Here is a 27,880-nt window from a genome sequence, read left to right on the forward strand (position 1 = left end):
CAGGAAAAATAAAAATATACACTGTTTCATGGTGTAGCTGGTGTTAAGCTTCACAATACAGATAAGGCTGCAGGTTTCATAACATTTTGTTTCTAACATTTAACTAATTCACAATTTCAGCATGATATACCTCTGTATAAGATTTGACAGAATCTTATACAGAATTAATTTGACAAAATATTGAATCTAGCCTTTGCGGTAATGTGAAGTACAACTTGCTTTCTGGCCTCTCTTATTTAATTTGGTGAATACATGTGGCAGAGCAGGTTGTTCCTCATTAATGATAATGGAGTTGCATTGAGGTAAAAGAACACATCTGTTTTTTACTTAGTAGGTGTTGCTGTGTTTATGAACACTGGCTGTTGTTGCTCAGGTGATGCCCTAAAAAGGAAGTCCCAACTCTTTGAACATTGCAAAGTGAGCATTGAAGTGAACTTCGGCTATATATCTACAAAAAAAGTTTCATATGGGACCTGGATTTGAAATATAATGAACTACTAGCTGTTATATATCAAGTTAAACTTGGGTTTAGTTTCAGAACTGGAGCTAGTTACTGTTTCATTTTAAAGATGTTAACACTTACTTGACTGTTTAAATAGTGTGTTTTTTTTTTTATTGAGACTTAGGCCAAGGCCAAGTTCTAGTTGCACTTGCTTTTATGGCAGTATAGTTTATGGGCTTAGAACAGAATGAATGCAGTGTTTATATACTGCTTATTTTATCATCAGTGGCTGTTCCGGGGCTCTTGGTAAATGTCCTTAACATGAATTTAGGTATGCTTGTAGTTTCTTCTAGTGAACCGGAGCCTGTGGAGCAATTTCTGAAGCTGTCTCAAGAACAACATAGAATTCAGCATAGTAGTGAATATATGTATCCAAAATGGTTTATACCAAACACGCTCAAATACTACGTGTTACTGCATGATGTAAGCACAGGAGAAGAGCAAAGGTGGGTCTTCTGTTTTCAGTGAACTTAGAGATAAACTTTTCGACTGAAATGCTTGCAATTATAAATTACTGTTGAGATTAGGTATATGATAGAATGTATTAACCACTATGCAATTATCAAGGCAAACTTCATTAAGTAGTATTTTAAGTCTAATTATTGTGTTCATGTAAAATAAAAAGAATCAGGCCCAGGTTCTTGAAGTAGAAGCTTTCTTTGCTAGCTCACTGAGTAAATTGTCAGAGATAGTTGGTTTAACTCTTGCATAAAACACCACTTCAAATTTTTTTCTTCTTAAACTGTACTTGCAATAGTCTAGAATAACTTGTTGTGGTAAACACTTAGAATTGGCTTAATATCAAAATGAATAGATGTTGCTTTTTTTTTTTTTTCCAGAGCTGACTCCATTTATGAAGAGATGAAGCAGAGGTATGGAACTCAGGGTTGCTATTTGCTGAAAATAAATTCTCGGGTGTCTAACAGAGGAACAGATGAACAGATACCAGATCCTTGGAGCCAATACCTTCAGAAAAACACTATCCAAAACCAGGTATTATAGTGTTAAACAAACAAACAAAAAAAAGCTAGTAGGTAGAAGAAATTAAGGCAGCTATGTAAGATTTAACTTTTTTAACCTGCCTTTTTAGTGAGGGCATTAGGTGAGTCCTTTTTCAGAGAGCTGTCCTCTGTGGTACTTAGTGACTCTAAGAAGCACAGAAGTGCTAGACTGAAAGGAACATGGAAACAGTGGATTCCTGAGGTTGCCTGCAATGCATAAGGCAGAAGTCTTTTTTGTAGTAATCTTTTACCTTCATTTTGACTAATTTTCGTCACTTCCAGAATGTTTCTATTTACAGGTCCGTGTAGTTCACTAAACAATATGGCTGTTTTTTTTGTGGTAATTTCTTGCAGTCAAGTATAGCCTGTAATCTGCTAAGATAGCAAATGATAGTGTATGTTCAGAGTTTTGGGTTCTGTTTGGCATGAATATCTATTTTTGACTTCAAGACCAAAAAATGCGCCTTCTTGAACTTACTTTTGACTGCCGTGCAGTTCTAGCAGTATCTGATTAAAAGATGTCTGTGGAATCATAGTTCTTTACCAAATCTAGCTGGCACTGGAAAATCAAAGCTATTCATATTCTGTAAGCTGTTAAGAGGAGCAGTGAGTAATGTTCCACCATAAACCAGTTAATCTTTATTTTTTTATTTTTTGTTCCATGTCAACTATTCCACACTGTAGGTTTTTTGAGTTTGTTCAGGAATTACTTTAGGGAGCATATTTTTTACTGCTATGGGCATTGCTGTGTAAGAGTTCCAATCAGCTGCTGGAACTGCTTGCTTTAGTTGACCGTGAAGTTATTTTGAGCAAACCAGAAGCAGCTTGCTTCATCTATTGGTGATTATAAGTTTCATCTTTACAATAGGGTGGGACCTTAAAGGCTGAAAAAATGTTTCAGTGAATATATGTGAACATTAGTTGAATGTACTTTCCTAATCTGGTTAACTGCTATAAAGTTAACAATTACTGTTGACTGGTTTTTGTGTGTGTGTTGTATTATTCTTAAAGTACTAACTTTCCCTTCCGGTAGGACTGCTATGAAGATTGTTCTTATGCTGTCATTTCAAACAAGAGTACTGATCACTTGATATCGGATGGCTTAGATAATGAAATTAAAGGTATTTATATAACTTTAATCAAACTTTCTTGGTGTGATAGCTTTTATAGAGCTGCCTTGTCTGTGATAGTAGTTCTTTGAATGCTGGGCAGATTCTGCTGTGCCATTACATATACTGCTATGTTAAGTATTAACTATATTAGTTTTAAACTTCATGAGTATTTTTAAAATTAATTTTAATACATTGTAGATTTATGGAACTTTATCTCAAACTTAATCAAGGTATAGAATAAATGTTAGGTAGCCCACAAACTGAGATTGGAAAAAAGTTGGTAATTATAAACTTTGTGTTTTGTTAAGAGATAAGTAATTTCCTCAGTGCTCAAAGGTAGTAACTGTATGTCAATAAATGAAAACATGGAGTTGATTTATTAGACTGATATTAACTGGAGAGTGTATCTGTAATGAGACGGGTATTGAAGTTTTAGGCTTGTCTTTAAGACTATTGTCACCAAACTCTGACAATTAATATAACTTGCTTTCACAGCTCAGCTTTGCTTAGAGCTAGCAAGGCCCAGAGGAAGCAAACTGATATATTGGAAGGAGATTATAAATTTGAGGATTATTAAAATCTGAGTGGGTAGGTGTCTTGATGTAGATTGGCTAGCTAGATGCGAAAGTGGTTACCCTTCTTATTGAAGTAATGTGACTTCAGAGGAGGTTCTTTTTCATCATGATTTCTCAGGAAGGCATGGAGAACTAGAGCTTTTAACCTAGAAATAGAAAAGAATAACTGGATCCATGTTGTCCACTGCATCAATTGATGCATTTCCATCTTTTCATGAATATTTGACTTAAATTTATTGTTTCATTGTTTTGCTTCTGTACTTTTGATACTAATCAGCGTATTTGGGAATTCTTTGCACTCTAGGCTAGAACTGGAAACATACTTTGAGGCATGTTGCGTTTCCTAAGACTTCCTGAGCTTTCTTAATTTAAGGAGTGACATAATATTCACATAGTTCTCTGCTGATACTGATCTGTAGTACAGAATGGCTGACTAGCTCTGCCTAACAGAGGAAATAATAAGGAAAATATTAAGGTTAAGAAAAATAACACTTAAAACCATAAATATTTCAATAACTTCATACAAGGATTTTCATGTTTCAATCTCTTAATAGATGGCCTGTCAAACAACTTCAAGACTCATCCCTTACAACTGGATCATCCCAGCGGCAGTTTGGATAGCACTGATTATTTGAAGGCTACTACATCACTGCAGGAGTCAAAGAAATTGAACTCTGGAATGCCTCATGGTGCTTGTTTAACACTCACAGATCATGATCGAATTAGGCAGTTTATACAGGAATTTACATTTAGGGGGCTTTTGCCACATATAGAGAAGACAATACGGCAACTCAACGATCAGGTCAGTTCACTCTTACATACTCTTAGTCAAAAACAGTTGTGGTATAAATCCAGTTACTCAACAGTCTGTTCTGAAATTAGTACTTCCCTGTGCATCTAATGACTCAATAATTTTACTGAAAGCTGTAAGCAAATTTAAGAGAAGCAGTTATCCTTTTGGCTCCATTTGTCCTTAAAGGAAAAAAAAAAAAACACACAAAAATCCAACACCTGTGTCAATAAAACTTCAGTACAAAGGCTTGGTGAAAGCCTGTCAGAGATAACCCTTTGCTCCTAAAATCTTTGTTAGGCTTTTACTGGATGCTTCTAGCATAGAGAACAAAATGTACTTTCTCAATACTTGAATGCACCACTAAAGCTAAGAAATGTATCTTTGTCAATATGTGTCTCCAGAAAAGCTGGACGCTTCAATTGCTGCTTCTTGGCAAGGAAAGGAATGCATGGACATCTTAAATCATGCACTTCTGTTCTGATATCAGCAGTTTTTGCAGCCAAGTATTTGTCTCTTTCTTCCAAAGTATTCTTTGGAAGTATGCTATTTAACTTCATGCCTATTTCAAGACATGGGCATGCATTAATTTTTTTTCTCTCAGTAAGATCTTTTATCTTAAACGTATTTCAATTCTATGTGTCTTAAAGAGCTGAAGAGACAGATTGACTGACTTAAGTGTAATCAAATTACTGGATTTAGCAGTTGACATGAACCCAAATATCAGTCTGTTATCTGAGCTGTCTTTTGACTGAATTGTCCAATTAGGCTATAGTTTTTAGTAGAGGGTTGTTGAGAGTAATACAGTATGCTGTGAGGAGCACAGTCTCCCTCATTAGACTTCTGGAACATAGTATATGCTGACTGTGTTTATGTTAGGAAAGCTTTATGGTTAAATAAAGTGTAGCCTTATGGCTGGGGATGTAGTGATATATTCCTAATGCATTAAAAAAAAAACAAAAAAACAAAAAACAAAAAAACTCTTTTTACACTACTTTTAAAGAGAAATGTAGCTTTTCTTAGATCTGGAGGAATGGTAATTCCCTGTGGAGAATGTCTCATTTGTGGGACTTCCTGAAAGAATAACAAGGTGTAACCTTGCTTGCAGGTATAACTAGCACACTTGACACTGCAAAAGTATTACAATGTGGTGATGCTTCCCATGGTGATAGGGAGAATGCTCTCTCTTGAAATATACCAGGAAATAGGTGCTCTGTATTCAAGCAAATGCATCAGACTTTTTTTTTCTGGATTGAGATACCTGAAGTTTTACAGCAGCAATAGACAGTTTTAGACAGCTGAAGTTCATTAAATATGGATTACGATGTATGTCAGTGATTCACTCCAATGACGTGTGTTCTTTTTGCTTTTTTTCTTCCTTCTGTTTTCTTGAAGAAAATAGAATTTGGGAATTATTAATGGAGCTTGGATCTGTAGTTGGGTGTAACTTATTTATATCCTTTGCAGTCTAGCACTAATTTGTTGTTGTTTTTTTTTTCTTTTTTTTGCAGTTAATATCCAGGAAAGGCTTGAGTCGATCATTATTTTCTGCTACTAAGAAATGGTTTAGTGGCAGTAAGGTTCCAGAGAAAAGTATAAATGAACTAAAGAATACTTCTGGTTTGCTGTAAGTTATTTCAGTCATTACCTCTGAATCAAAATAAAAATGTACCTCGTTCTTGGGGTGGAAGCCTGTGTTTATTAACGGTATTCCTCAAAGTGAACTGAATCAGCAGTACCATAGGAGGCTTTGATTGGTGAAGGAATCACACAAAGCACTCTGCCTTGTTTACAGCTTTATATTTATGTGGTTTGTCTTAATTGTCTTAGGGCTCATAATCAAACTGTTCTTCATTTCAGTTTTCTATTTTGAATTTGTGAGTATGGTTTGCTTCTTACAAACAAATATATGTGAAAACATACTGAATTTGCACTAAAGATCTGTATATACTGACTGACCAAAAGTTACTGATACTAGCAGAAGACAGAAAATTGCTTTGTGTTTTGGCATAAGGCATGGTCTTTCTAAAACTTTTATTTGTTGAAGAGTAGTGGGGATAAATAACTGCAGCTAGGTGAACAGTCTGTAAAGTCTTATTTTTCCTTCTCCTACAGGTTTCTTTAGCTCTAGCAGTTAATCATAGTGAGCAGCTTCAGTGATAGCTGCATACTTGTTTCAGTGTTTCATTCAGAGGAATGCTTTCTTTGAATATTAGTGGGATAGTGAATCTTGTTAATCAGAAAGTAGGCTGCGAAACCACGTTACACATGGCAGAAAGGAAGCAGCTTCACTTTTCTTAGTAAGTTGTTTTTTGGTAATGTTGAAAGTAATGCAGATTATATTCCTTCTCTCTGAATAGAAATTAAGATGAGAATGAAATATGTTATGCTCTACATATTGAAATCAGGGCTTTAAATTGAAGTGTTTGTACTTATAGGTATCCACCAGAAGCACCAGAACTTCAAATCCGGAAAATGGCAGACTTGTGCTTTTTGGTGCAACACTATGAGCTTGCATATAGCTGTTACCATACAGCAAAGAAAGACTTCTTAAATGATCAGGCAATGCTTTATGCAGCTGGAGCGCTGGTTGGTACTTCACATTCTAAATATCCTATGACTTCTTCACTGTAATTTCTAATATGTATGGAAGTAACAAAACACAATCTCTTCTCTCCACATCCAAATTTGTAATGGTCTTGACAAACTTACTGCATATCTTCGGCAAGTCCTAAAGTATTCTCAAAGCTGTTGGCTGCTGTTTTATGAAGGGAATAAAAGCATGAATAAAAATTGGAGACTCAATTCTTAAAATCTAAAACACAGAAAGGAGAATGCTTATAGTGTAACCTCTAGCAAAATGGGTCTTTAAACTTGTCTAATAACTCAAGTGGGTCGGAAGTAACTTAATAGTATATCCTGTAATAATTACTTGACTTCCTGGCAAATATATCACTAAATATGGTGCTGTACAATTTAGAATAAATACAAATTTGATCAGAAATATTCCTGCAGTAGATAATTTGCCTCTTAGACTTGTAAAGCAGTACTGAATCATCGTTGCTGCATACTGTTGGTGTGATATCAACTGAACAGTTGTGTGAATGTGTATAACTTTTGCTGCTGTTTAGTTAATTAAAAGCAGAGCTGTTAAGTAAGCTATTTTATTTAAGTAAGCTATTTTATGTTAAGCAAGTTATTTTATTAAACCTTCTATCAGTTACAGTGTGTACAGTGCATTCTTACATGCCAGTAATTGATTACATGAATATTTTGAGACAGTAGCTGTTGAGATGTGTTCATCAGTGTTTGCAAATTTTCAACATGTTGAAAACATCTGCAGTGACAGTACTGACTTTTCTTTGTAGGAAATGGCAGCAGTATCAGCTTTTCTTCAGCCTGGAGCTCCTAGACCTTATCCTGCTCATTATATGGAAACAGCAATTCAGACTTACCGAGATATCTGCAAGTATGTTTACTTTCATGGTGATCCTATGAAAGATGAATTAGTTAGTAGCTTAACATTCTTTCTGCAGACAGTGGCAGATAACTGAAAGATCAGAAGTTGATAACCTGTTTAAAGAGTAGGTTACATTAGCTCATCTAGGAACAACACGCCTGCTGTTCTTAACAGAGTACTTATTAAATTTGTTTCTGATAGTTGAACTTCTTGTTTTTCATATCATGTAGTGGTCAGTTGCATTATTTTAGTTAGTGTTTTATAAATATGATGTACTCAAAGGTTTTCTAGCTTTGACTTAAAAAAGCTGCTGTTATAGGAGGATGAGACACTTAACGGTACAAGTTCTTCCCTTACAAAACAGGTTGACACTTATCCTTTTTTAAATTCAAAAAGGATGAATAACACCAGTCTGTAACGTGGAGGAAACTTGTCAGACTTGAGGTGAAAAGTTTTCCGATGTTTCTTTTCAATAAATATTCAATATATTTGTTTTTGCTTTAGGAACATGGTTCTAGCTGAACGCTGTGTACTTCTCAGTGCTGAAATCTTAAAAAGTCAAAGCAAATATTCAGAAGCAGCTGCTCTTCTGATTCGTTTAACCAGTGAGGTAAAATGCTAGTTTATTCCACTCATGTCCTCCCTCTACTTGTGTACTTACTGAAGTGCTTTTAGGTGACACTGCTTTTTATCCTGGGGTACTTCCTATCCAGTGATGGCAAATGGCCAATTAAAGCTTGAAGTGAAGAAAGCTGTTTATGCTGCAAGTGAAAAAACAAGTACTTGATTTTTTCTTTCAAGTCAGGTGACTTACTTGATTTCTTTAAACAGCTGCTAAATGTGCATTTGTTGTTTTCGGCTTTGGAATTAGTTTTCTTTAATATCTGCTCAGCTTTTGTGTGTTATATTTTGAATTTAAGAACTTGTGGGTTAAAAATACTAGCATGGCTTGCCAGAGCTGTGATGAATACTATCTCTCATACAATCAGAAGTTCTCAATAGTTTAAGCAATGAAGCCATAACTGCAGCTTAGCTGCTATGAATCATTAGAAGCTTACTGGGTAAGTGAAAGCTAGCCTGAACATTTCTGTAATACTAATTGGTTTAAATTAGGCATGGAACTAGCTCTTAACAGCCCAGAAAGGGTCTGCTAAACTGTTACTGGTATTACATCTGTTTCACACTTTCTCAAGCTGTGTAGCTTGGAGGAAAGTCTATCTAGCAGTTAGTTCTAGCTTTGTAGCAAGCTGCACCGAATTTGATGCTTCCGAGAATTCCTGGAATTTATTAAGCATGGAATAAATTTACTTAGTTTCATAAGTTATTCTCTCAAGTGTCTTTATAGCTTCATTCTTGCCCTTTTACCTTAAACTTGGAACCAAATTTCTATGTGAGCAGTGTAAGTTACTTACATTTAAATACTAGTGGCTGTGTGTGATCATATTTCTTTAAATTATATGTAGTATATTTTTGTTGTCTTTTGCCAGTTGCAAGGAAAACATAGGATACTGTGAAATTGTCTCAGAGTATATTTGTAGTCCAGGCACATACTTAGACGCTACTGATAACAGACTTGAGTGGTGGTAAAATCAAATAGATTCTGTTCTTATTGCTTGAAGTAATATAGCTGTGTCTTGGCATGAGAAGAGGATAATAGTAAGGAATTGTATAAATAGTAAGGAATTGTATGCTGTAAGGAAAGCATTCTGGTTCTTGTGATCTAAATTCAATAAGCTACATTTTCTTTATTTTATCTTAGTCTTATTTTTTATTTTGAGGCTTAATAAAATTATCTGAAATAAAGGGGGAGAGGGAGGAAAAAGGATAGAGTCCATAGAGCCTGAGTAACTGAAGTGGCAGAACATATTTATTGTAATCCACACTGGAGCTGGTTGATAAATGGGGATGGGAGGCAGGTGATTGTTAACAGCACTTTTTGTGATCACTATTTTTTTATCGCTATGCATGTGACAGTGAAAAATACTTCTAGTCTTCATTTATTTTTGTGTTCATACATACAATGTTTATATTTATCTTTTCAACTTTACAGCAATGTTACATCTTTTTCCTGTTAGCATTAAAACAAGCTACTGTTACAGTTACATCCATATTTGATTTTGAGGCTAATTCTCCTTTTCCCTTTTTAATAGGATTCTGATCTTCGTAGTGCACTTCTGTTGGAGCAGGCAGCACACTGCTTTATAAACATGAAAAGTCCCATGGTTAGGAAGTTTGCATTTCATATGATATTAGCAGGACACAGGTTTAGTAAAGCAGGACAGGTAAGTCTTATCTTTCCAGATGGAAAATATGATAAGTATTTGATACTTAACACATTTAACATGCCATTCAGATTATTAGTTTGGTAAAAGACATGGAGCTTCTGATAGTTTTGTGTTAGAAGTGTTGAGCTCAGTGATCTTCTGAAAATGATTCCTGCCTTGGTCTTTTATATTTGTATTGGAAGTAATATTGAAGATCACTGGCTTGAAATTCAGTAATGCCTTTTTAATTTCTTAGTCTCAATTTTATCCCCAAATAAAGAGTTGTATTTCATTGTGTAAGGAACTATTTTTCATCTTGAGATGTGTGAGTTGTGGAAGTTAATTTTGTTAAACGCTATTAGAATAATACGAAGCTTAGATACACAGCTAAAGCACGAGGAAGACAGGATACTTTTCAGTGGAGTTTTAAGAGTATGAATAGTACAAGACAAACCTTAGAATCTGGTTATGGATCAATTCTACCAATTAAACCACTACAAACTAATTCTACTTCCACTCACATTCCTGGGCAGGCAGCTCTAACTCTGTGATAAAACTCAGTTTGGACACGAATCACGTGCTTTGTGTCTCAGTTGTGCAGTAGACTCTACAGACCTCTTGTTTGATTTCTGTTGAGGTTAACCACTGGAATTCAGTTATAGGGCTGTCCACAAACAGTCAATTTCTTTTAACTTAAAAGCTGCAAACCTGTGATACAAGGCATCAATACAACTTGTATTTCAAGTCAATAATACAGGAGAACCTAGGCATCAGATCTACATTTGAAACAAAACTGTGTGTATAGAGGTGTTTTCAGACCTCTCCCTTCTTCCCCTCCGGCAAAAATAAGAGTATTCTCCCACTTTGTTCTATTCTTGCAGTAGCTTCTTTATCTGTAGTTCTGACAGTGCTGCTGATAACTAGCTGCTGATCAGTTTTTTCTATTTTACTTTTTTAAAATCTCATTCTTCTGCCTGGGAAACTGCATACGTTTTGTAATGCTTTGAGTCAATATTCAGGTAACAGCTCTGTTGCTTGTTTAATTCTTGTAAAGATTCTGTTTTCCAGGAAATGCTTTTCAGTGTTGCAGTAAACATAGGCTATTTTTTTCAATATCATTATAAGCACCAAAATATTAAAAAACTACTGAAAAGTCAGCCAGGCTGCTCAGTTACATACTGCAATACTAAATATTACCATATTAAAATATCCTGATGCTAGACTATTACTGCTTGTCCTCTGCTGTTGTTGCCATGCTTATTTGAACTTATCTTGGATTAATTCCCATTAATGCTGTAAATAAGGGAATGTTTTGAGAAGCTGTGACTTGCCTGTATAGTGAATACCTATGCAAATGTTCAGTATGTAGACTTGGGATTGAATGTCCAGGTCCTGATGTATCCAGTTAAGGAGCTGTAGAGGTCATTGGGAGCAAAACATATATTTCACATTGGCTGATGCCATCGGTAATTTTGTCCTACATGTACTCTAGGGGCTGTTTGTTGCTTTACTTGGTGTGGATTTTGTCTTAAGCGTCTTTTTTTTTACTGAACAATTAAGTGGAGATGTGGCATGAAGATCCAGTTACTAGAGTGAGATGTAATAAATGTAGTTTACTCTAAGGCTTGCTAATAGGCCTCTACAAGCTCCTGCAGTCAGTTTAAAAGTAATGCAGAACAGTATTTTTAAAACTAGTCTTCTCTTCTTTTCTAACCCTACTGCCTGTTACTGATACTGGAGAATGTGAACTTTATCTGCAAGCTAGGCACTGCGCTGTAGGAGCCAACACAGAAATAGTGTTTAGATTAATGCTGACCATGTTCTATGAGATACAGTTCTGCAAATGTTGTTATGCTTAATATAGTGGGGATTGTGGTAAACAACTTGCTGTTCAATCTTCCTGGTATTACAGTTGCAGTGCTTGGTTAATGGGACTATTTGAGAAATAATCTTTTTATTTTTCTTTCAGAAAAAACATGCCTTACGTTGCTACTGTCAAGCCATGCAGGTTTACAAGGGGAAAGGCTGGTCTCTTGCAGAAGATCATATTAACTTCACTATTGGTCGCCAGTCCTTTACGCTTCGTCAGCTTGATAATGCTGTGTCTGCATTCAGGCATATTTTGATCAATGATAGTAAACAACCTCCAGCTCAGCAAGGAGCTTTTTTAAGAGAGTATCTTTATGTTTATAAGGTAAATGATTTTCTTTTAATTCCTGAAGCGGTCAGCAATTTCATTAATGGTAATTTTTTATTACATGTATATTACTGAATGATTTTCTGTCACACCTGCGTTGTTCCAGGCTTGTTTTTTTCTAGTTGATACACTTATTTTTTACTTTAGGTTTCAAAAAGCAAATTTGCTGCATCTAGTGTGTGTGTGTGTGTGCGTTAAGTTTATTTACTTAATGGATGTTAATATAAACTTCCTAATGGAAGTTTATTTACTTAACGGATTTACACGGATGAGTGTATGTTACAGGGTGTTTAGTGCTGATATCTCCACACAACTTGCGGTCTTCTAGTTGCTTAGTGTCTTCTAAAGCTTATAAGCAGAATGATTGTAGTATTTGCTATTTTATGTTAGACCTTTTTTTGAGACTGGTGTTTGAAGCCACAGTGTGGTGAAAGTCTATCAAATGGTGGTATAGTGAATGTAGCTTATAAAATTCTGAGTTAGGCCTTGCATCATAATAAAGCTGGCAACAGCCATGCAGTCACACCAGTGGTTAGAGTACACAATGGAGATTTTATTTAACTTTTTTTCTACAGACTTCATGGACTTTAAGATCTTATTGAGAGAAAATACTACCTAAAACTGAGACAGAATGAGCTCTTAGAACAGTTGATTGAAATGACTCATTTCATATTTAATAATACTTCAAGTGTTGAATGTTTAAAACTTGGTCTCCTTATCATTCAAACATTAGTAACATGCAGCATATATGTTACGTACTTTGATAATGATTCTTTTCTTCCTTTACTCTAGAATGTAACCCAGCTGTCACCTGATGGTCCTTTACCACAGCTTCCTTTACCATATATTAACAGTTCAGCAACCCGTATTTTCTTTGGGCATGATCGAAGACCAGCAGAAGGTTAGAAAACTTTATGTAAACAGCTTAAAATTATTTTTTTTATGGAACTAAAACCTATGCAACTTCTCTTCTTGAAAATCATTGTTACATAAAAATGTAGGAAGATATCTTCTGAGGTTGGATTTCAAAAAGAAAAGCTTCAGCTTAGCACCTGCTCTCTAAACAAGGAGTCTGAATATGAAATCCTTATAGGCAGTTGTACTGAGTTACATCTGCTTTCATAGCTTGAAAGCTTCAGTGTAAGTCTGTAATGAACTTCATGAAAGGGATTTAAATGCTTTAGTAAATGCTAGATGCTAGTGTCAGAGCTAGAAATTATCTTTACAGTTAGTTTTCTCTAAGGTGATGTTTGAAACACTGATTCGTGAATGGAAAGCATGTTGAGCGAAAATTCTTATTTAAGCTGGGTCTGTACTGCTGAGTATACTATATAGCATGCTAAAATCATAGAATTCCAATATTTGCACATAAGTGATCTCGGTCCTTGGTATCTTCTATGCATGCATTTCAGAATCATATGATCGTTTAGATTGGAAAAGACCTCCAAGGTCATCTGGTCCAACTATCCCCATACTACCAATATCATCCACAAAACTATGTCCCTAAGCACCAGGTCCAACCTTTCCTTAAAAACCCTCACGGATGGTGATACCACCAGTGCTCTGGACAACCCATTCCAATGCCTGACTGCTCTTTCTGAGAAGAAACGTCTCCTAATTTCCAACCTAACCCTCCCCTGGGGCAACTCGAGGCCATTGCCTGTAGTCCTATTGCTAGTTATCTGTGAGAAGAGGCTGACCCCAGCTCCCCACAACGAAGTCTCTGGCAATCTGCTGACTGGTTGATTAATCGACTGAGAACTGAATCTTTTTAACAATGCTTACCAAATTGCCAGTGCAGCCCTCTGCAGTTGTATGCCAATGTTGTCACTTTCTAAGATTGCCTTACTCTTATTAGGTGAAAAGCAGGCAGCAACACATGTAAGTCTGGATCAGGAGTATGACTCGGAGTCATCACAACAGTGGAAGGAACTTGAGGAGCAGGTTGTTTCTGTGATCAACAAAGGAATAGTACCTGCAAACTTTCAACCAACGCAGTTCTGCTTAAATCGCTATTCAGATAACTCCAGATTTCCCCTTGCTGTGGTAGAAGGTAAAGCTGAGATTTATACAGTTAGCTCACTTATTTCTGAAATAAATTTGTACAGTGTTTTCTGCTCTGTTGTAGATTTAAACCAATTTTTTTATTGTATTGGTCTTCTGAGTTAAGTGAGCCTTCAGAATGATGGGGGTAGGCTGTTGTCATTATTTTCTTCTACTTCTTTAATAGAACCAATAACTGTAGAAGTCTCTTTCCGAAACCCACTGAAAGTTCCACTTTTGTTGACTGACCTTTCATTGCTGTGGAAATTTCAACCCAAAGACTTCAGTGCTAAACATGATGAAGCAAAAGAGCCGGTAAGGAAAGCGTTATCTTTTTCCAACCTGCCAATAGGCAGTTACAGTTATGGAGTTATAAGTTAGAAAACTTAAATTTTCAAAGCTTAAGGGTGTGAAAACAGCTCTTTTTAAAAATAAAAAAAAAAAAACACTGTTTAGATTTGAAAGGCAGAAGGTGTGCGGAAAGGGAATTCAGAAAGTCCAAGAGGATGGGCATGCAACACAGCCAATTTTTAAGTCTGTAAACTGGAATGTGTGTTTTTTGTCCCTGAACACTCTAGGAAAGCTGCAAGAAATAGTGTGTATATATAGTCTATACACTATATACTATATATAGACTATAGTCTATATGTAGTGTATATATAGTCTATTATATATAGGCAATCTTTCTGTCTGGGAGTAATATCTGAGAAGGTCTGTCTTCTTTTTCAGGGAAAATGTGATGATGATATGATAGGAACTGAAGCAATAGCAGAATTTCTAATTAATAGTGAGGAGACAAAAGTGGTAAGTACCATACTTTATATAACATTGATAAGACTATTCTTAAAGAAGAAAAACAAAAAAAAACCTTTTGGGATAGGATGGAGTTCAGTCGTGTTACAACCTGAGTTCAGACTTGGAGGAAATGTTACTGTGTGTGAAGAACTGGATCTTTTAGATCTCATCACTGTGTATAAGTAACTGAAAGGAGAGTGAGATAGGACAAGATGCAATGGGCACGTACTGAAACATGGAATGTTCTGTCTGAACATCTGGAAGCAGAGCTTACTGTGTGGGTGGTGGAGCATTGGCACAGGCAGCCCAGAGAGGTTGTGGAGTCTCCCTCAGAGACATTCCAAACCTAACTGGAAGAGGTTCTTGGGCAAGCATCTTCAGGCGGCCCTGCTTGAGCAGGGCCGTCAGGCAAGACCTCCAGTGGTCCCTTCAAATCTTAAGACTTCTGAGATTCAAGTTAAGTTTTGTTACAATTTAGGATTCTTTTCTTATGTAACACGTACTTTGCAGTGAATGGCCTGTAGTTACTATATATAGTTATATCTAATGCAACTGTAAAGTAAATGTAGCTATGAGTGTCTTTAGTAATTGGACATTTAAATGTAATATTACTTACTTAGTAGCAACAACACCAAAAATTTAACATATCTCCACAGGCAAGACTAAAGCTCTTTCCCCATCAAACAGGGGAGCTACATATTCTGGGAGTCGTTTATAATCTTGGCACTGTTCAGGGTACTGTGACATTAGATGGGATAGATCCTTCTATTGGATTACAGGAAGGTAAGTGTATTATTCCTTCAAGTGTGTGTCTGGAAGGGGGAGTTGTGAATTCCATTGAGTAAAAAAGCGTTCAATGTTTTGACAATGTAAGGCCTTTCTTTAAGTAAAGATATAGAAACTGGAAATAACTGGAATGGGGAAATAATGAACTGGCACCCATACGATTACCATAAAAAAAGGAAGTAACTTCTGCAAAACCTGTTCTTACGTTCTTTTCAAGTCTTTAGAAATTCTGAAACCCTTAAATTCATATATTCTATCTATGGTGTCTATAACAAATTTATTGACTCCTTTACCATTTATTTTTGTTCCTTGTTTTACTTTCTTTTAACTTCTTTGTGTTGCACTAAACATTTTGGTATAGATTCCCAAATACAAATTAAGCTGATATAGGTTTACTTATCTTGACTTTTTTGCTTGTCTTTCCTTTATATTAACATATAAATGCCTTAATTGCATGTTCATTAATCTGTTTTGTTGTTTCATTCATCTGAAACTGTCTCCCGCAGGGAAAATTTAGTTCTTGAATTAAGTGGGGATTAAAGTACATACTTGCCAATGTCTAAAAGAAATAAGCTTAGTTAACTATCTATGAACTGGAAATTTGTGGGAAAGACTTTCAAATAAAAATCGTTTTGGTAGCCTGTTTTTGAAGGAAGAAAGTGTTCTGAGCAACTTTTCCCTAGCTTGGCAGAAATGAAATGGATCACCTTCACTCAATACCCTTTCCCGCTTAGCCAGCCAGTCTGGTATCCCTATTCTCTTTACTGCCAGAACTTTAAAGAATTGAAGTCAAACTTAAAGGGCAAAACTTAAATGGATACCTGGCTGTCTGAACTTGCAATAGCAATGAATTCTGTGTCCCAATAAACTGTGAATATTTCTTTGTCAGTGACGTTTCTTAATAAGTGAATGCTGCATGTTCACAGTAGCAAAAATCAAAATGATGTGTAAGATTGGGAAGGGAAGTTCAGATTACTTCCTAAAAATGAGTTGCTTTAAAAAAAAATACTTTTTAAAACTGTTTCAGGAAAGTTTGTCTCCAATGGGTTATCTGTACGAGGACGACAAGACTTAGAAATCCAGGGGCCTCGACTTAATAACACAAAAGAAGAAAAAACATCTATTAAGTATGGACCTGATCGACGTTTAGATCCCATTATTACAGAAGAAATGCCTTTGTTGGAGGTATGTAGCTTTTTCTACTGGTAATTTTGAGCAAATTGCTGAATCCAGAACTATAAATATAGTTGCAACAATGAAGTCTTAAACTTTGTTTATGTCAAAGTTTTTCCAGTTAAATTTGGCACTGACAGGTCATAATTTGTTTTGTTTTCCAAAGGAGACTTGAAGCCTCCAAATTAATATAATTATGAAATTGTTATGCTCCCTTTTGAGTTTTTAGTTTGCAACAGCTTTTGTAGCCAAATTATAACTATGGGTAGGGAAGAGTCAAATAGGTGTTTTTGTTTGCCGTTCTTTATCTAGAACACTACAAGTTGGTTGGTTAATAGAAGTGGTAGCTTTTCTTCTTAGTGTTATTGAAGTACTCTTATCTGGCTAATGACAGCACTCTGTAGTTTAAATATTAGATTTTTTTTTTAAGATCATTCATAACTTTACTCAGTGTTCAGTTTTTTCTCCTCCTGTTCTCTCCAATACAGGTGTTCTTTATAAACTTTCCTACAGGGCTTCTCTGTGGAGAAATCAGAAAAGCATATGTGGAATTCGTGAATGTAAGCAAGTGTCCTCTTACTGCGCTGAAGGTTGTGTCCAAACATCCGGAGTTTTTTACTTTTGGTGGAAATACTGCAGTTCTAACACCACTAAGTCCTTCAGCTTCTGAAAACTGTAGTGCTTACAAGACTGTTGTGACAGATCCTACCTCTGTGCGTACAGCACTGCTATCTTCAGCTTCTTCTGCAGACTTTGGGGTTGGCACTGGAGGTCAGCCTGAGGTAATACATGTCCCACTTCCTGACTCAGTGCTTCTTCCTGGGGCATCAGTGCAGCTGCCAATGTGGTTACGAGGACCGGATGAAGAAGGTGTTCATGAAATAAACTTTTTATTTTACTACGAAAGTGTTAAAAGACACTCAAAAATGTGGTAAGTTACCTACCTTTTTCTCCTACTTACTAGGCTGTTAATAATAAACACCATAAGCATAAATTTAAAACCTACTGAAGTTCTCTGAGTTGCGGTGAAGATATATATGGCCTGTTATCGGCTGTTCTAAGCAATAATTTTACTGTATGATGCAATTTTCATGTGAAACTATATAGCCTATACTTCTTCAGTCAGAGTACCAATATTTCTTAACTTAACAGAGGGAGAGTTAATGGAACTGTTTAATACAGACTCTGTTCGTAGTTTGTGTTTCTGGGAGCACATCACTCTGTGAGATAGAAGAAAAGCTTCATGACTTTTTTCTGTACTTTACCGAAAAAGTCTGCTTTAAACCAAAGATTTTTTTTTTCCTAATTAAAATGTGGCTAGTGCTTGTATTATGATACAAGGGGCTAAATACCAAGTTTGACTTGCATGCTGTTGTATAGCTCTTCTTTGGAGCATTCCTGGGACGATGAACAGTTGAGTTTGGTACTAGAGGCTAACAATAGCATTTTTAACTTTAATTTTATTATTGCTTATTCTAAAGTCCCACATGTTTCCCAAGCTAAGGCGGCTCAGGAGAACTTATTTTGAGAAACCTGTTTTTCAAAGATTCTGGGGTTAGATACGCCTTTGCTCAGAAAGCGAAGGTATCAGCCTTTAGGAAGGCATTTCTGAATTTTTGTTTACTAAAGCTTCAATATGAAGTCTGTCTCTCCTCACCTCCTGCCCCTACAAGCTGTCTTTCACTATTTTATAAGTACTGTGCTTACAACATTATTTTACAACTGTTAAAGCTCAAAGCTAGAGCAGAAAGTTTTAATAGGCTTTATCTAGATTTAGTTTTCAGTCCAGTAAGAAATCTGTTTGTGGACTTGACAAATGTAATTATTTTGTGGGGGAGAATTTCATCATGGAGATATGTGCTAGATTGATTTGTCTGGAGGAGAGCATCTCAGCCTTCATTAAGTAGCAGTGCAGGCTAGGAGGAATGCATCTGTAGCATGAGGGCTTAGGAGTTGCCTCCATACGATAGACATTAAGGATGATGGTACCTTAGGTGAGCTCTAGTCCCATGGACTTAAGCTCCAGCCACAAGCTGACATTGTTTTTCAGGCTAGTTCTGAGAAAGAGCAAGTGAGCTTGGCTTCTGAGACTTTTTCATCCTGTAAACCAAAGCAAAGTAAGTTGAAGACTGTCAAGAGCAGATCAACAGCATGTTCTTGAAAATCAAACTACAACTCACGTAAATGTACCCTTTGATAATTCCCAGTTCATGGGAATTTGTTGAATGTGGTGGTGTTTCAGTAAGTGTTTGTGCAGGAGGTGTGATTCACTAGTGGGCCTTTTATGGTTTACTTGCTGAAAAACTGTATTTCCAAAGCATGTTAAATTGCATCCCTCTGCCAATAAACGCCTGTTTGCTTTCATTATGCCACTTGTCTTATAAGAAATATTAACAAAGTATTTTTTTTGTCATGGTAACTTCTGAACTCTTTTCTGGTATTTTGAACTGGATAAGAAACTGTTTGAACAGTGCCTACCCATTGCAGCATGGTTGTTTAGCATCCTATCAAAATGATATGTTGAAAAGAAAAATGCCTTTTTGGTTGTTGAAGGGAATAAATTGTTTAATAGCTTGATATTGACGAGAAATGTAAAAGCTAGACTTGATGAGAAGTTATGGACGGCAGTCCTAGTTCTTCAGAATGTTGTTTTTTCTTCCATTTCTAGTCATAGAGTATTAAGGCACACTGCAGTTATTTGTACTAGTCGATCTCTACATATTCGAGCTACTGTCTGCAGAAGTAATGCACTTGAAGATGATGAAGGCAGAGGGGACAACATGTTGGTGTTTGTGGATGTAGAAAATATCAATACTGTAAGTTCTTTTTTTTTTTAATGACAGTACTACTCTTAAGCTCAGCAGACATGTAAACATCTCCAGTAGAACCAATATTGAATTCAGAGCTTTTATACTAGCACTCTGACTGGAAATATTAAGTAAGCCTTGCATATTTTCAATTAATGTTGGAAAGAAAGTACTAACAGTAAGTAAGATATGACTCAAAACTAGCTGTGGATATCTGCTAGAACCACCTCTACACTAAATGTATGTGATTTTGAATTCGTCTTCAAGCTCCTTTTGGAAGACTTATTCCAAATTCATGGATGTTCCTAATGCTTGCAACTTCCTGAATGAGATGACCTGTGTTTCTTTGTGCTACACCCCCAACAGAATTAGTGATAATCTGAAGGAAGCTTCTGTGTCCGCATTCATTAATAAACTCTCACATTTTTGGAAGCACAATCCAAATGCAGATATGTCTGTTGGCTTAGCAAAGCAAATGACAATATTTTAGTTTGTCGAACTGTGCTAATTTAAGTTTACTTACATTTTCTGGTTAAAGCTGCTCTCATATTTTCAACAACAAGGCCAGGAAATCAAATCCTCTGCTTATTAGAATTCCTGGACACTTAAATGGTAGTGGAATAACAGAATTTTGGAGCCGATTTGTCATTAAATGTTAAGTGTGTAGTTCTTTTTTCTTCAGATATTAAGGTGAATATTGCCAGCATTCTTTGAGGAGGAGGAAGTGTACAAAGCACTTAGTGAGTTTACAGATTATATTGTATAAAATTTAACTTTCCACTGTCATCTCATTCTTTCCAATAGAGAAAACAATTCCAAAAGCTACTTTCCATTATGTGTATATATACACGTAATTTTAAGAGTTGTTGAATTTCTGGGATTTGTTTTTTCTAAGAATCTTGAAGTAATCTTAGAAATTAAGTCCCCTTCTGGACAGTGGTCTGCACTGGAGTTTAAACAAGTCTAGGTTTTATTATAGTCATGTTATTCTAAAATGCCACCTCGTGGGAGTTTTTCCATAGGATTTTTCATCTTCTTATAGCATTGCTTACTGGAATTCGAAGTTCCTGGGAGCTGGGACTGTTTTATATTACAGTGGGTCTTCAATCTGTTCTTGTCTCCTTAGTACTGTATTGCAGATGGTGTGAATGAGGAGTTAAATGAAGATTTCAACAATACCACTTTGTGATGAACACTTACTGTGCAATGAAGAACATTACAAGTATGACTGATCTTATTTGACATCATTTTTGTCTCTTTCTTAGAGTGAGGCTGGTGTTAAAGAATTTCATGTAGTTCAAGTTTCGAGTAATAGCAAACACTGGAAGCTTCAAAAATCTGTTAACATCTCTGAAGACAAAGGTGTGTATCCTTAATACCAAAAGGATAGCAAGTCCAGCTTCTGCCTGATGAGAAAATTAATCTTCTAAGAAGTTGAACTTGCATTTCAGATTAATTCAGCTATAGGTGTTTTTGTGTTCCTTTCAAGTGAAGTGTTTTTCAACTTTCATTAATTAAAAAATGGTCTTAATTTACAGGTAAATTATTTTAAGTTTTGGGGAGAATTTCCATGTTTAGGTTGGTTGATAACTTGCCTTACAAGAAAAATGTCTCATGGCATTTTTTATTTGTTTGTTTATATCAGTGTAACGTTTTGACTGATCAATGGAATATTTCACAAATGTTATTCAGTTATTAGAAATATACCAGAATTGCTAGTGTTGTGTATCCTGCCTGAGCTAATATAACCTGCTAATTTTTGAAAAGGCAACCCAAGAAAATAGACATCTATTATGGTATCTGATGTGCTATCTTTACATGCATGCCGATGCTTTATATATTTAAAGTAAATCTAGACAAATCTTCCTCTTGCATTAGTATTGAAGGATGTGATTTTATCTTCTGTTCCTTCTTTCTTTCTCTGTATCTGCTTTACATAGTAAAGCTTGTTTTGTGATAAACAAGTAAGTGGAATGGGTTAGCAGAAGGTCATCTTTACTTTCTGCTTGTTCAGACATGCTATGTAAGTGTCAGTGTGGTTTGATTTGTGAAGTTCAAAGGCTGACTTATGGCTAATGTGTGATGCTATGTGATTATGTTGAGGGGAAAAAATCTTGCAATTTTTTCTTTCAGATACTAAACTTGCTAGCAGAGAGAAAGCAAAGTTGTGCTTTAAAGCAGTAAGATGCAAAAACTCAGAAGGTAGGTTCTCTTTTGAATGAGGTAACACTTCTGAAGGGGAATACAGTTGGGATGTTGTATACTACAGTCGACTCTGTGATGCTGAAATAATGCCTTCTCTTTTTATCCCTTAGAAAACTACACATTTGCAGATATCGTCTTTGGAAATGAGCAGGTAAGTTAACTGGTACAACTGCATATTTTGTCTCTTGCAAGTAGCCTAGTCAAATCCTTTTTTACTTATCCTATTGCTTTTTTTTTTTTTTATCTTTTCACAAAGATAAGTTAAATTCTAACTCCAGATCATTGTAAACAGTGGAAACCTCTAATGAATGTAGGTACTGAAATTTCAAAACCAGTAATTTAGGTTGCAATCAATTCAGGGAGTCTTTCTCTAATTTTTTTTGAAAGATGGTTAAAATTACAGGCTACCCCATCCTATTACTCTGTTTAAGCATACAAATGTCTGAAGAAGAGTCAGTTTAGAAAATGATCTTGGTACATGAAATATTTTTCCAAAACCTGAGAAAATAAGACACTGTATTGGATCAGAAATCACACTAGGATAGTGAATTTGGTTAGTTGGATGTCAGTACTAGGTTGCTTGTTTTATGTTGAGATTGTATTTTCCATGTATGCACCTGGCTTTTAAAAGCCAAAGAAAAGCTACTCAATGCCATTTCTTTTATAGATGTATAGACATACACTCAATTTATGACTGAAAATCTGGATAGGCTACATGAACTTGTGCTTTCTTGTAAGCAAATATTCTCCACTTGGCCTGTGGGAAGGGTTCTTTCCCTTCTAGACAGTTACTTCAAAAAGCAGTTTTTCTCTTTGGATAGAAGTATTCTGCTGATGAAAAAATAAGCAGCTCTGCAACAGAGTATTCTTGAATGTCTAACACTTTTTTAAATGGAGGTAGTCTTATTTATCATGTTTGTCCAGGCATCACTGATGTCTGTCTTAACCATCACTTCCTTAACAAGCTTTTGATATTTGTCATAGCTTATGCTAAGCTTTTCCAAACTTGACAAACAGCACAGTACTTCTGTACCTGTAAAACAGGTGGAACATGCTATGCAATCTCTAATTTTTGCTAGTAACGTGTATGTTCCTAACTAGCATTTAGGGTAATTAACTGGAAGAATCTTATTATTAACCTAATAATTAGTCAAAATACTAATCACTATTAATAAAGCAATAGTGATTTGTGTATATGTTAGTTCAGAGGAGACACTCCAGCTCTCTCCACCACACTTGATTATATCTCGGTAGGCTGTCTGGTAATAATCAAAGACCTTATTTCTAAGTTCAGTACTTATGATTTTAGACCAGTGATCTGTAGCTCTGTTCCCGTATGTTGCTTTGGAAGCTTCACTATGTAGTGCTGATGGCTGTAGAAAGAGCAAGTATTGTAACCAAAATGACATATGCTATGTATTTGCAAGAGATTGTAGTATTTCAGTTCCATTCTCAAACAATGATAAGTTCTGTTAGAGAAACGTGTAACAGCTTGCATCTTTTCCTGAGAGCACTTTCTTTCATCTTCCAGATAATAAGTTCAGCTAGTCCTTGCGCAGACTTTCTTTTTCAAAGTTTATCCTCTGAATTAAAAAAAACACATGTGCAATCTCATACTCATGGATCTCAGAGGGCTGTGAAACAATCATTTGACGAGGCAGTCAGATTGGTACAAAGATGCAGTGAAGTGGACTTGAATGTCGTTGTACTGTGGAAGGTACGTATAGTTGTAAGAACTCTGGAATTTGACTGAGTTTTAACATGTAGAAAATAATGTGGCATCCTGAACTTTCAAGCATACTTGCACAAAACTTGCAGATGTAACTTCTTAAAACCAGACTAATGAACTAAAAAAGTGGTAAGTAAACAAAACAGTCCTAATACTTGTAGTAAATCACTTAAATGGTTTTATGCTGTCCTAGATGCATCCAGTTCTTATCAGCTCTTTTTTTTTAAAGAAAAAATTTAACAAAACATACATTTTAAGTTTTCATAATGCTTGCTTTTATCATAGATCTGTAAGAGTGACCCCGTCTGCTTTGAAGAGGAAGACCCAATTTACCCGAATGCAAATCTTAAGTAGTGGCAATTAGCAGTCTGAACCACAGTTGTTGTCTGTGCTTGCAAAGTTTAAAGCATAAACATAAATATGTAAGTCAAGTTAGTATTTAGGTTTTTGACAAAACATCTTCTAGTTAAGGAGAGAATGTTGACTGTAAAGCTTAACATATATTTTGGTCTGCTAATGTCTGTGGTCTCTGCTCTGTATTTTGTAGGCATATGTTGTGGAAGACAATAAGCAGCTTATTTTGGAAGGTCAGCATCATATTGCCCTTAACACAGTTGGGAAAGAGGCTTTTTCGTTTCCTCAGAAGCAGGTAATCTACTATGAAACTTTCCTTTGCAATTGCTTCTTTCTCAAACTGCATGTGATCTGTTTTCTTGTAAATGGAAGTAAATTGAATCATTTTGTGTGCTTCTTGTAAAATCTAATATAAGACTGCAGTGAGGTACAGCTATGTCGTTTTGTAAACTGTGGTATTTCAGACTACATCTAGCAGCTTATTAATGCATTAAGTCAAAGTTTAAGTAATGAAGTGTTAACAGGATAAAAATGTGAATTCTACTACACACAACTTCTAAGGGAAGGCCTTTATTGTAAAATTTTTAAAAACAAAAGCAGAAACTCTGGGGAAATTAGTTAGACATTGAAATATTTATTTGAATATATAAACTAATAATATATTTCATTTTCAAATTTTATAGCCTGTGTGGTTATACAAAGAAAATAACATCTGCAAGAAATTTGTCGCTTGGTACACAAACAGTAACAGTTATAAGAGTTAGGTTTGCATAAAAACATGTGTATGACAGATGCAATTTGTGTATGAAAGTGGCTAATGTGTAAAATAAAAACCATAATTATTTAGTTCTCTGTTGACCAGTACAATGCCGTTCCTTCTTGCTTTGGTGCTGGTTTCTTTGTTTTTGCCAACATTGCATTACATATACAGCTTTTAGTGAGCCCTCTTACTCTTCTCTGGTAAGAAAGCATTAAGACAAATATGACTTCCTATAGAGATTGTTATAGCACAAATAGTGAATTACTTGGATATCTGAAGCTGTACATTTGGCTTTGGTTCATAAGCCTGTATTTGACATCACTAAGACTTTTCCCTGTAGTCCTTTAATGCTATGAAATTTAAATAGATCAGAAGGGACATAAGTTTGATCTAAACTGGCTACTGTTCATTCTCACTGAAGAATCAGAAAATCTAAACCCAAACTTCTGAAAAAGCTTCTGTTGCAAAAATAACAGAAGCCTCTGCATGTGTGGACTGAAGTTATGCTGTACAATATTATGCTTTTGGTCTGACTACTTCCCATTCTAATATTCTGTCCTGTATTTTAAAGTTGTATGTAGAACAGTAGATCATACTGTAAACATCTGAAGTTCCAAGAGAAAATGCTGTTGACTTTGCTCCTTGATCTCATTGAGGTCTTGTTCTAGCAAATGGATGTGGAGAGAAGTAGGAATGAATTGCATCTGCATCCTAAAATAAACATATCACCAAACATTAGACATGCTAGGTATAGGGGTTTTCATTTTTTTGTTGACTATATCAGAACACTAGATGTTTGCATTGAGTTCAGTTGTTTCAAACTAAACAAAAATGATCACAACTTGTTTTGAGGAATTCATGCTACCCTCTTAAAGATTAGAGGCTGCATTCTCATCAATATTGTTGTTACAACTACAAATAGATGCTACATTGATTGTATGTACCTTCTTAATGAACAAATTCTCAGAGCTTCTTTTGAACCATTCTGTTCTGCAGGAGCAGAAATCTATCTGTACTGTCATGCTATTGAAATCTAGTTTAAGAATAGGGTGGTTGTTTTTAATAAATGCTTAACTCCTCTGTCTTCATGGTAATCAAAGCTCAGGTTGAAATTGGATTTTAAGAGGCTGTAATTTCAGGATGGCAGAAGGAGAGACTTTGTTATGCTCACATACAATTTTATATTGTGAGAAGAGAAGACAAACTCAGAGTTTGAAGGTTGGGAAAGACCTTCATGATCAAGCCTAACTTGTGAGCCTGTCGTACGGAATCTCTACCCTGTCCTTTGGTGTCCGTATGTCTCTTGAATACCTCCACTACTCCCATGGGTGGCCTGTTCCAAAGCTTGACCACCCTGTCCACGAAGAAATATAAACCTCCCCTTGTGCAACTTGAGACAGTTTCTTCACATGCTGTCATCTGAGAAAAGAGATGGACACCTTCCTTATTACAGCCTCCTTTAAGGTAGCTGTGGAGAGGAATGAGGTCTGCCCTCAGCCTGCTGTTGTCCACACTAAACCCCAGTTCCCATGATTGCGCCTTATAAGCCATGTTTTCTGCTCCCTTCACCAGTTTCAGTGCTCTTCACTGCATACACTGGAGCAAGTCAACACCCTTATTGTAGTGAGGGGCCCTAAACCAAACAGTATTTGAAGTGTGGTCTGATTGGTGCCCTGTGCAGGGGTACAATTACTTCCCTGGTCCTACTGGCCATGCTTTTTTTTATATGGGTTAGGATACCTTTGGCTGCCTTGGCCAGCTGGGCACACTGCTGGCTCATGTTCAGTGTGACAAGCACCCCCAGGTCCTTTTTTGCCAGGCAACTAGCCATTCTTTCCCAAGCCTGTACCACTGCTTGGGGCAGAACCCAGCACCAAGCCTTGTTGAATGTCATGACTGGGATCCATGTTGATTTAGCCTATTGAGAACCCTCTGCAAAGCTTTCCTTACATTCAAGCAGATCAACAGGCCTGCCTAACTTGGTATCATCTGGAAACTTACTGAGGGTGCCCTCAATCCACTCATCCAGACTTTTGCTGAAAATGTTAAGCAGAACTGTCCCTAAAACTGAGCCCTGGAGAGCACTACTGATGACTGGCCATCAGCCAGATTGAACTCCTATGCACTGCGACTCTTCGGCCAGTTCTTCACCCAATGAACTGTATACCTGTCCAAGCCATGAGCAACCACGTTCTTCAGGAGAAGCTATAGGAAACAATGTCAAATGTGTTACCAAAATCCAGATAACATCCGCAGTTTTGTCCTTATCTGCTTATTAGGTCATCTTGCCTGACAGGAGGAGGTCAGGTTAATCAAGCAGGACCTGCCTTTTATAAACCCATGCTGCCTATTTCTGATCAGTTGATTGTCCTCTGTGACAAGTTAAATGAACACAGACTTTGCAGCAGTTAAATATGTGGAGCGAATGAAGTTAAGAATTAAAGAATACCAAAAAATCCCCCAAAATAGGATTAAATGAGGCTATGCAGGGAAAATAATATACTTCATCTGTTAGTTAAGGCTTGCATATTCTGTTTAAAATATCTTGCTCTTTAGTTAAAGGTACACAAGCAGTGAAATCACAAAGTCAAACAGTACTTGTGCCATTATGTTTTCAGTACATAGTTTCTGGATTTGCAACAGTCAAATAGTTTCTGTGTAAACCTGTGTTTATTTTGTATAAGTCATCACCAGGGTTGGAAACTACACACTTTGAGTGTCTTGGGCTGACAGTATAGCATTTAGCTGTTTTCTGTCGACTAGACAGCAGAGGGAGATGGAGATGCATGCTTTCTACCACCAGTAAATGCTACTCAGTTCTGGAAAGTAGATATATGCAGATTCCAAACCGTGGTCACCTAGGATGCAAAAATCTGCTCCACTCCCTGCATTTCTTGCTGTGTTTCTGCTTGTTGCTTTTTGAGTGGCTTTTTTTCCTCTTTACTTGAACTGCTTCTGCTTCATGGTGTTGTAACCACCAACGGAACTGTTGCTTCTGGCAATACAGCAACTCTCAACAAAGAACAATTTCACAGTAGACTTCTAGAAAACATGAATAAAACTGTACCCCCTCCCACTTTGTTTTGTATTATTAATTTATTTTAAAGTAAACTCCAAGTGATTCCAATCTTAATGGAATTCTTCAAATAATTGCATTAAATAAATCTGGATAGCTTGCTCTCGGGTGGGGGGGGTGGGATTAACTTCTCTGTACTTGCTGACCTCTGCTTTGTCAGTTACTGACTGAATAATTCTTTGCTAGCCTTTAAGGGTTTTGTTTGGAGTTGTTCAAACTTGAATGACTTGTCAAACAAAGCTTCAGTAAAG

The 27,880-nt window shown here is 36.1% G+C and overlaps 1 protein-coding gene across 4 annotated transcripts in view; it reads left to right on the forward strand.

Moving 5' to 3' along the window:
- The window catches only part of TRAPPC8 (trafficking protein particle complex subunit 8), a 48,286-nt gene that overhangs the window by 11,429 nt on the left and 8,977 nt on the right, over positions 1-27,880 (forward strand). For all 4 annotated transcript variants that reach the window (XM_068671803.1, XM_068671802.1, XM_068671804.1 and 1 more), the window contains 23 exons: positions 774-948; positions 1,342-1,495; positions 2,537-2,624; positions 3,745-3,992; positions 5,492-5,607; positions 6,419-6,569; positions 7,349-7,449; positions 7,945-8,050; positions 9,591-9,722; positions 11,674-11,898; positions 12,694-12,802; positions 13,760-13,954; positions 14,132-14,259; positions 14,674-14,748; positions 15,396-15,522; positions 16,553-16,710; positions 17,187-17,629; positions 19,367-19,514; positions 20,771-20,867; positions 21,639-21,707; positions 21,821-21,861; positions 23,242-23,427; positions 23,987-24,088. In XM_068671803.1, the coding sequence (XP_068527904.1) occupies positions 774-948; positions 1,342-1,495; positions 2,537-2,624; positions 3,745-3,992; positions 5,492-5,607; positions 6,419-6,569; positions 7,349-7,449; positions 7,945-8,050; positions 9,591-9,722; positions 11,674-11,898; positions 12,694-12,802; positions 13,760-13,954; positions 14,132-14,259; positions 14,674-14,748; positions 15,396-15,522; positions 16,553-16,710; positions 17,187-17,629; positions 19,367-19,514; positions 20,771-20,867; positions 21,639-21,707; positions 21,821-21,861; positions 23,242-23,427; positions 23,987-24,088 (3,374 nt within the window). The remainder of the gene's footprint in view (positions 1-773; positions 949-1,341; positions 1,496-2,536; positions 2,625-3,744; positions 3,993-5,491; positions 5,608-6,418; positions 6,570-7,348; positions 7,450-7,944; positions 8,051-9,590; positions 9,723-11,673; positions 11,899-12,693; positions 12,803-13,759; positions 13,955-14,131; positions 14,260-14,673; positions 14,749-15,395; positions 15,523-16,552; positions 16,711-17,186; positions 17,630-19,366; positions 19,515-20,770; positions 20,868-21,638; positions 21,708-21,820; positions 21,862-23,241; positions 23,428-23,986; positions 24,089-27,880) is intronic.

The sequence above is a fragment of the Anas acuta genome, chromosome 2 (assembly GCF_963932015.1).
Source record: "Anas acuta chromosome 2, bAnaAcu1.1, whole genome shotgun sequence".
Taxonomy (NCBI): domain Eukaryota; kingdom Metazoa; phylum Chordata; class Aves; order Anseriformes; family Anatidae; genus Anas; species Anas acuta.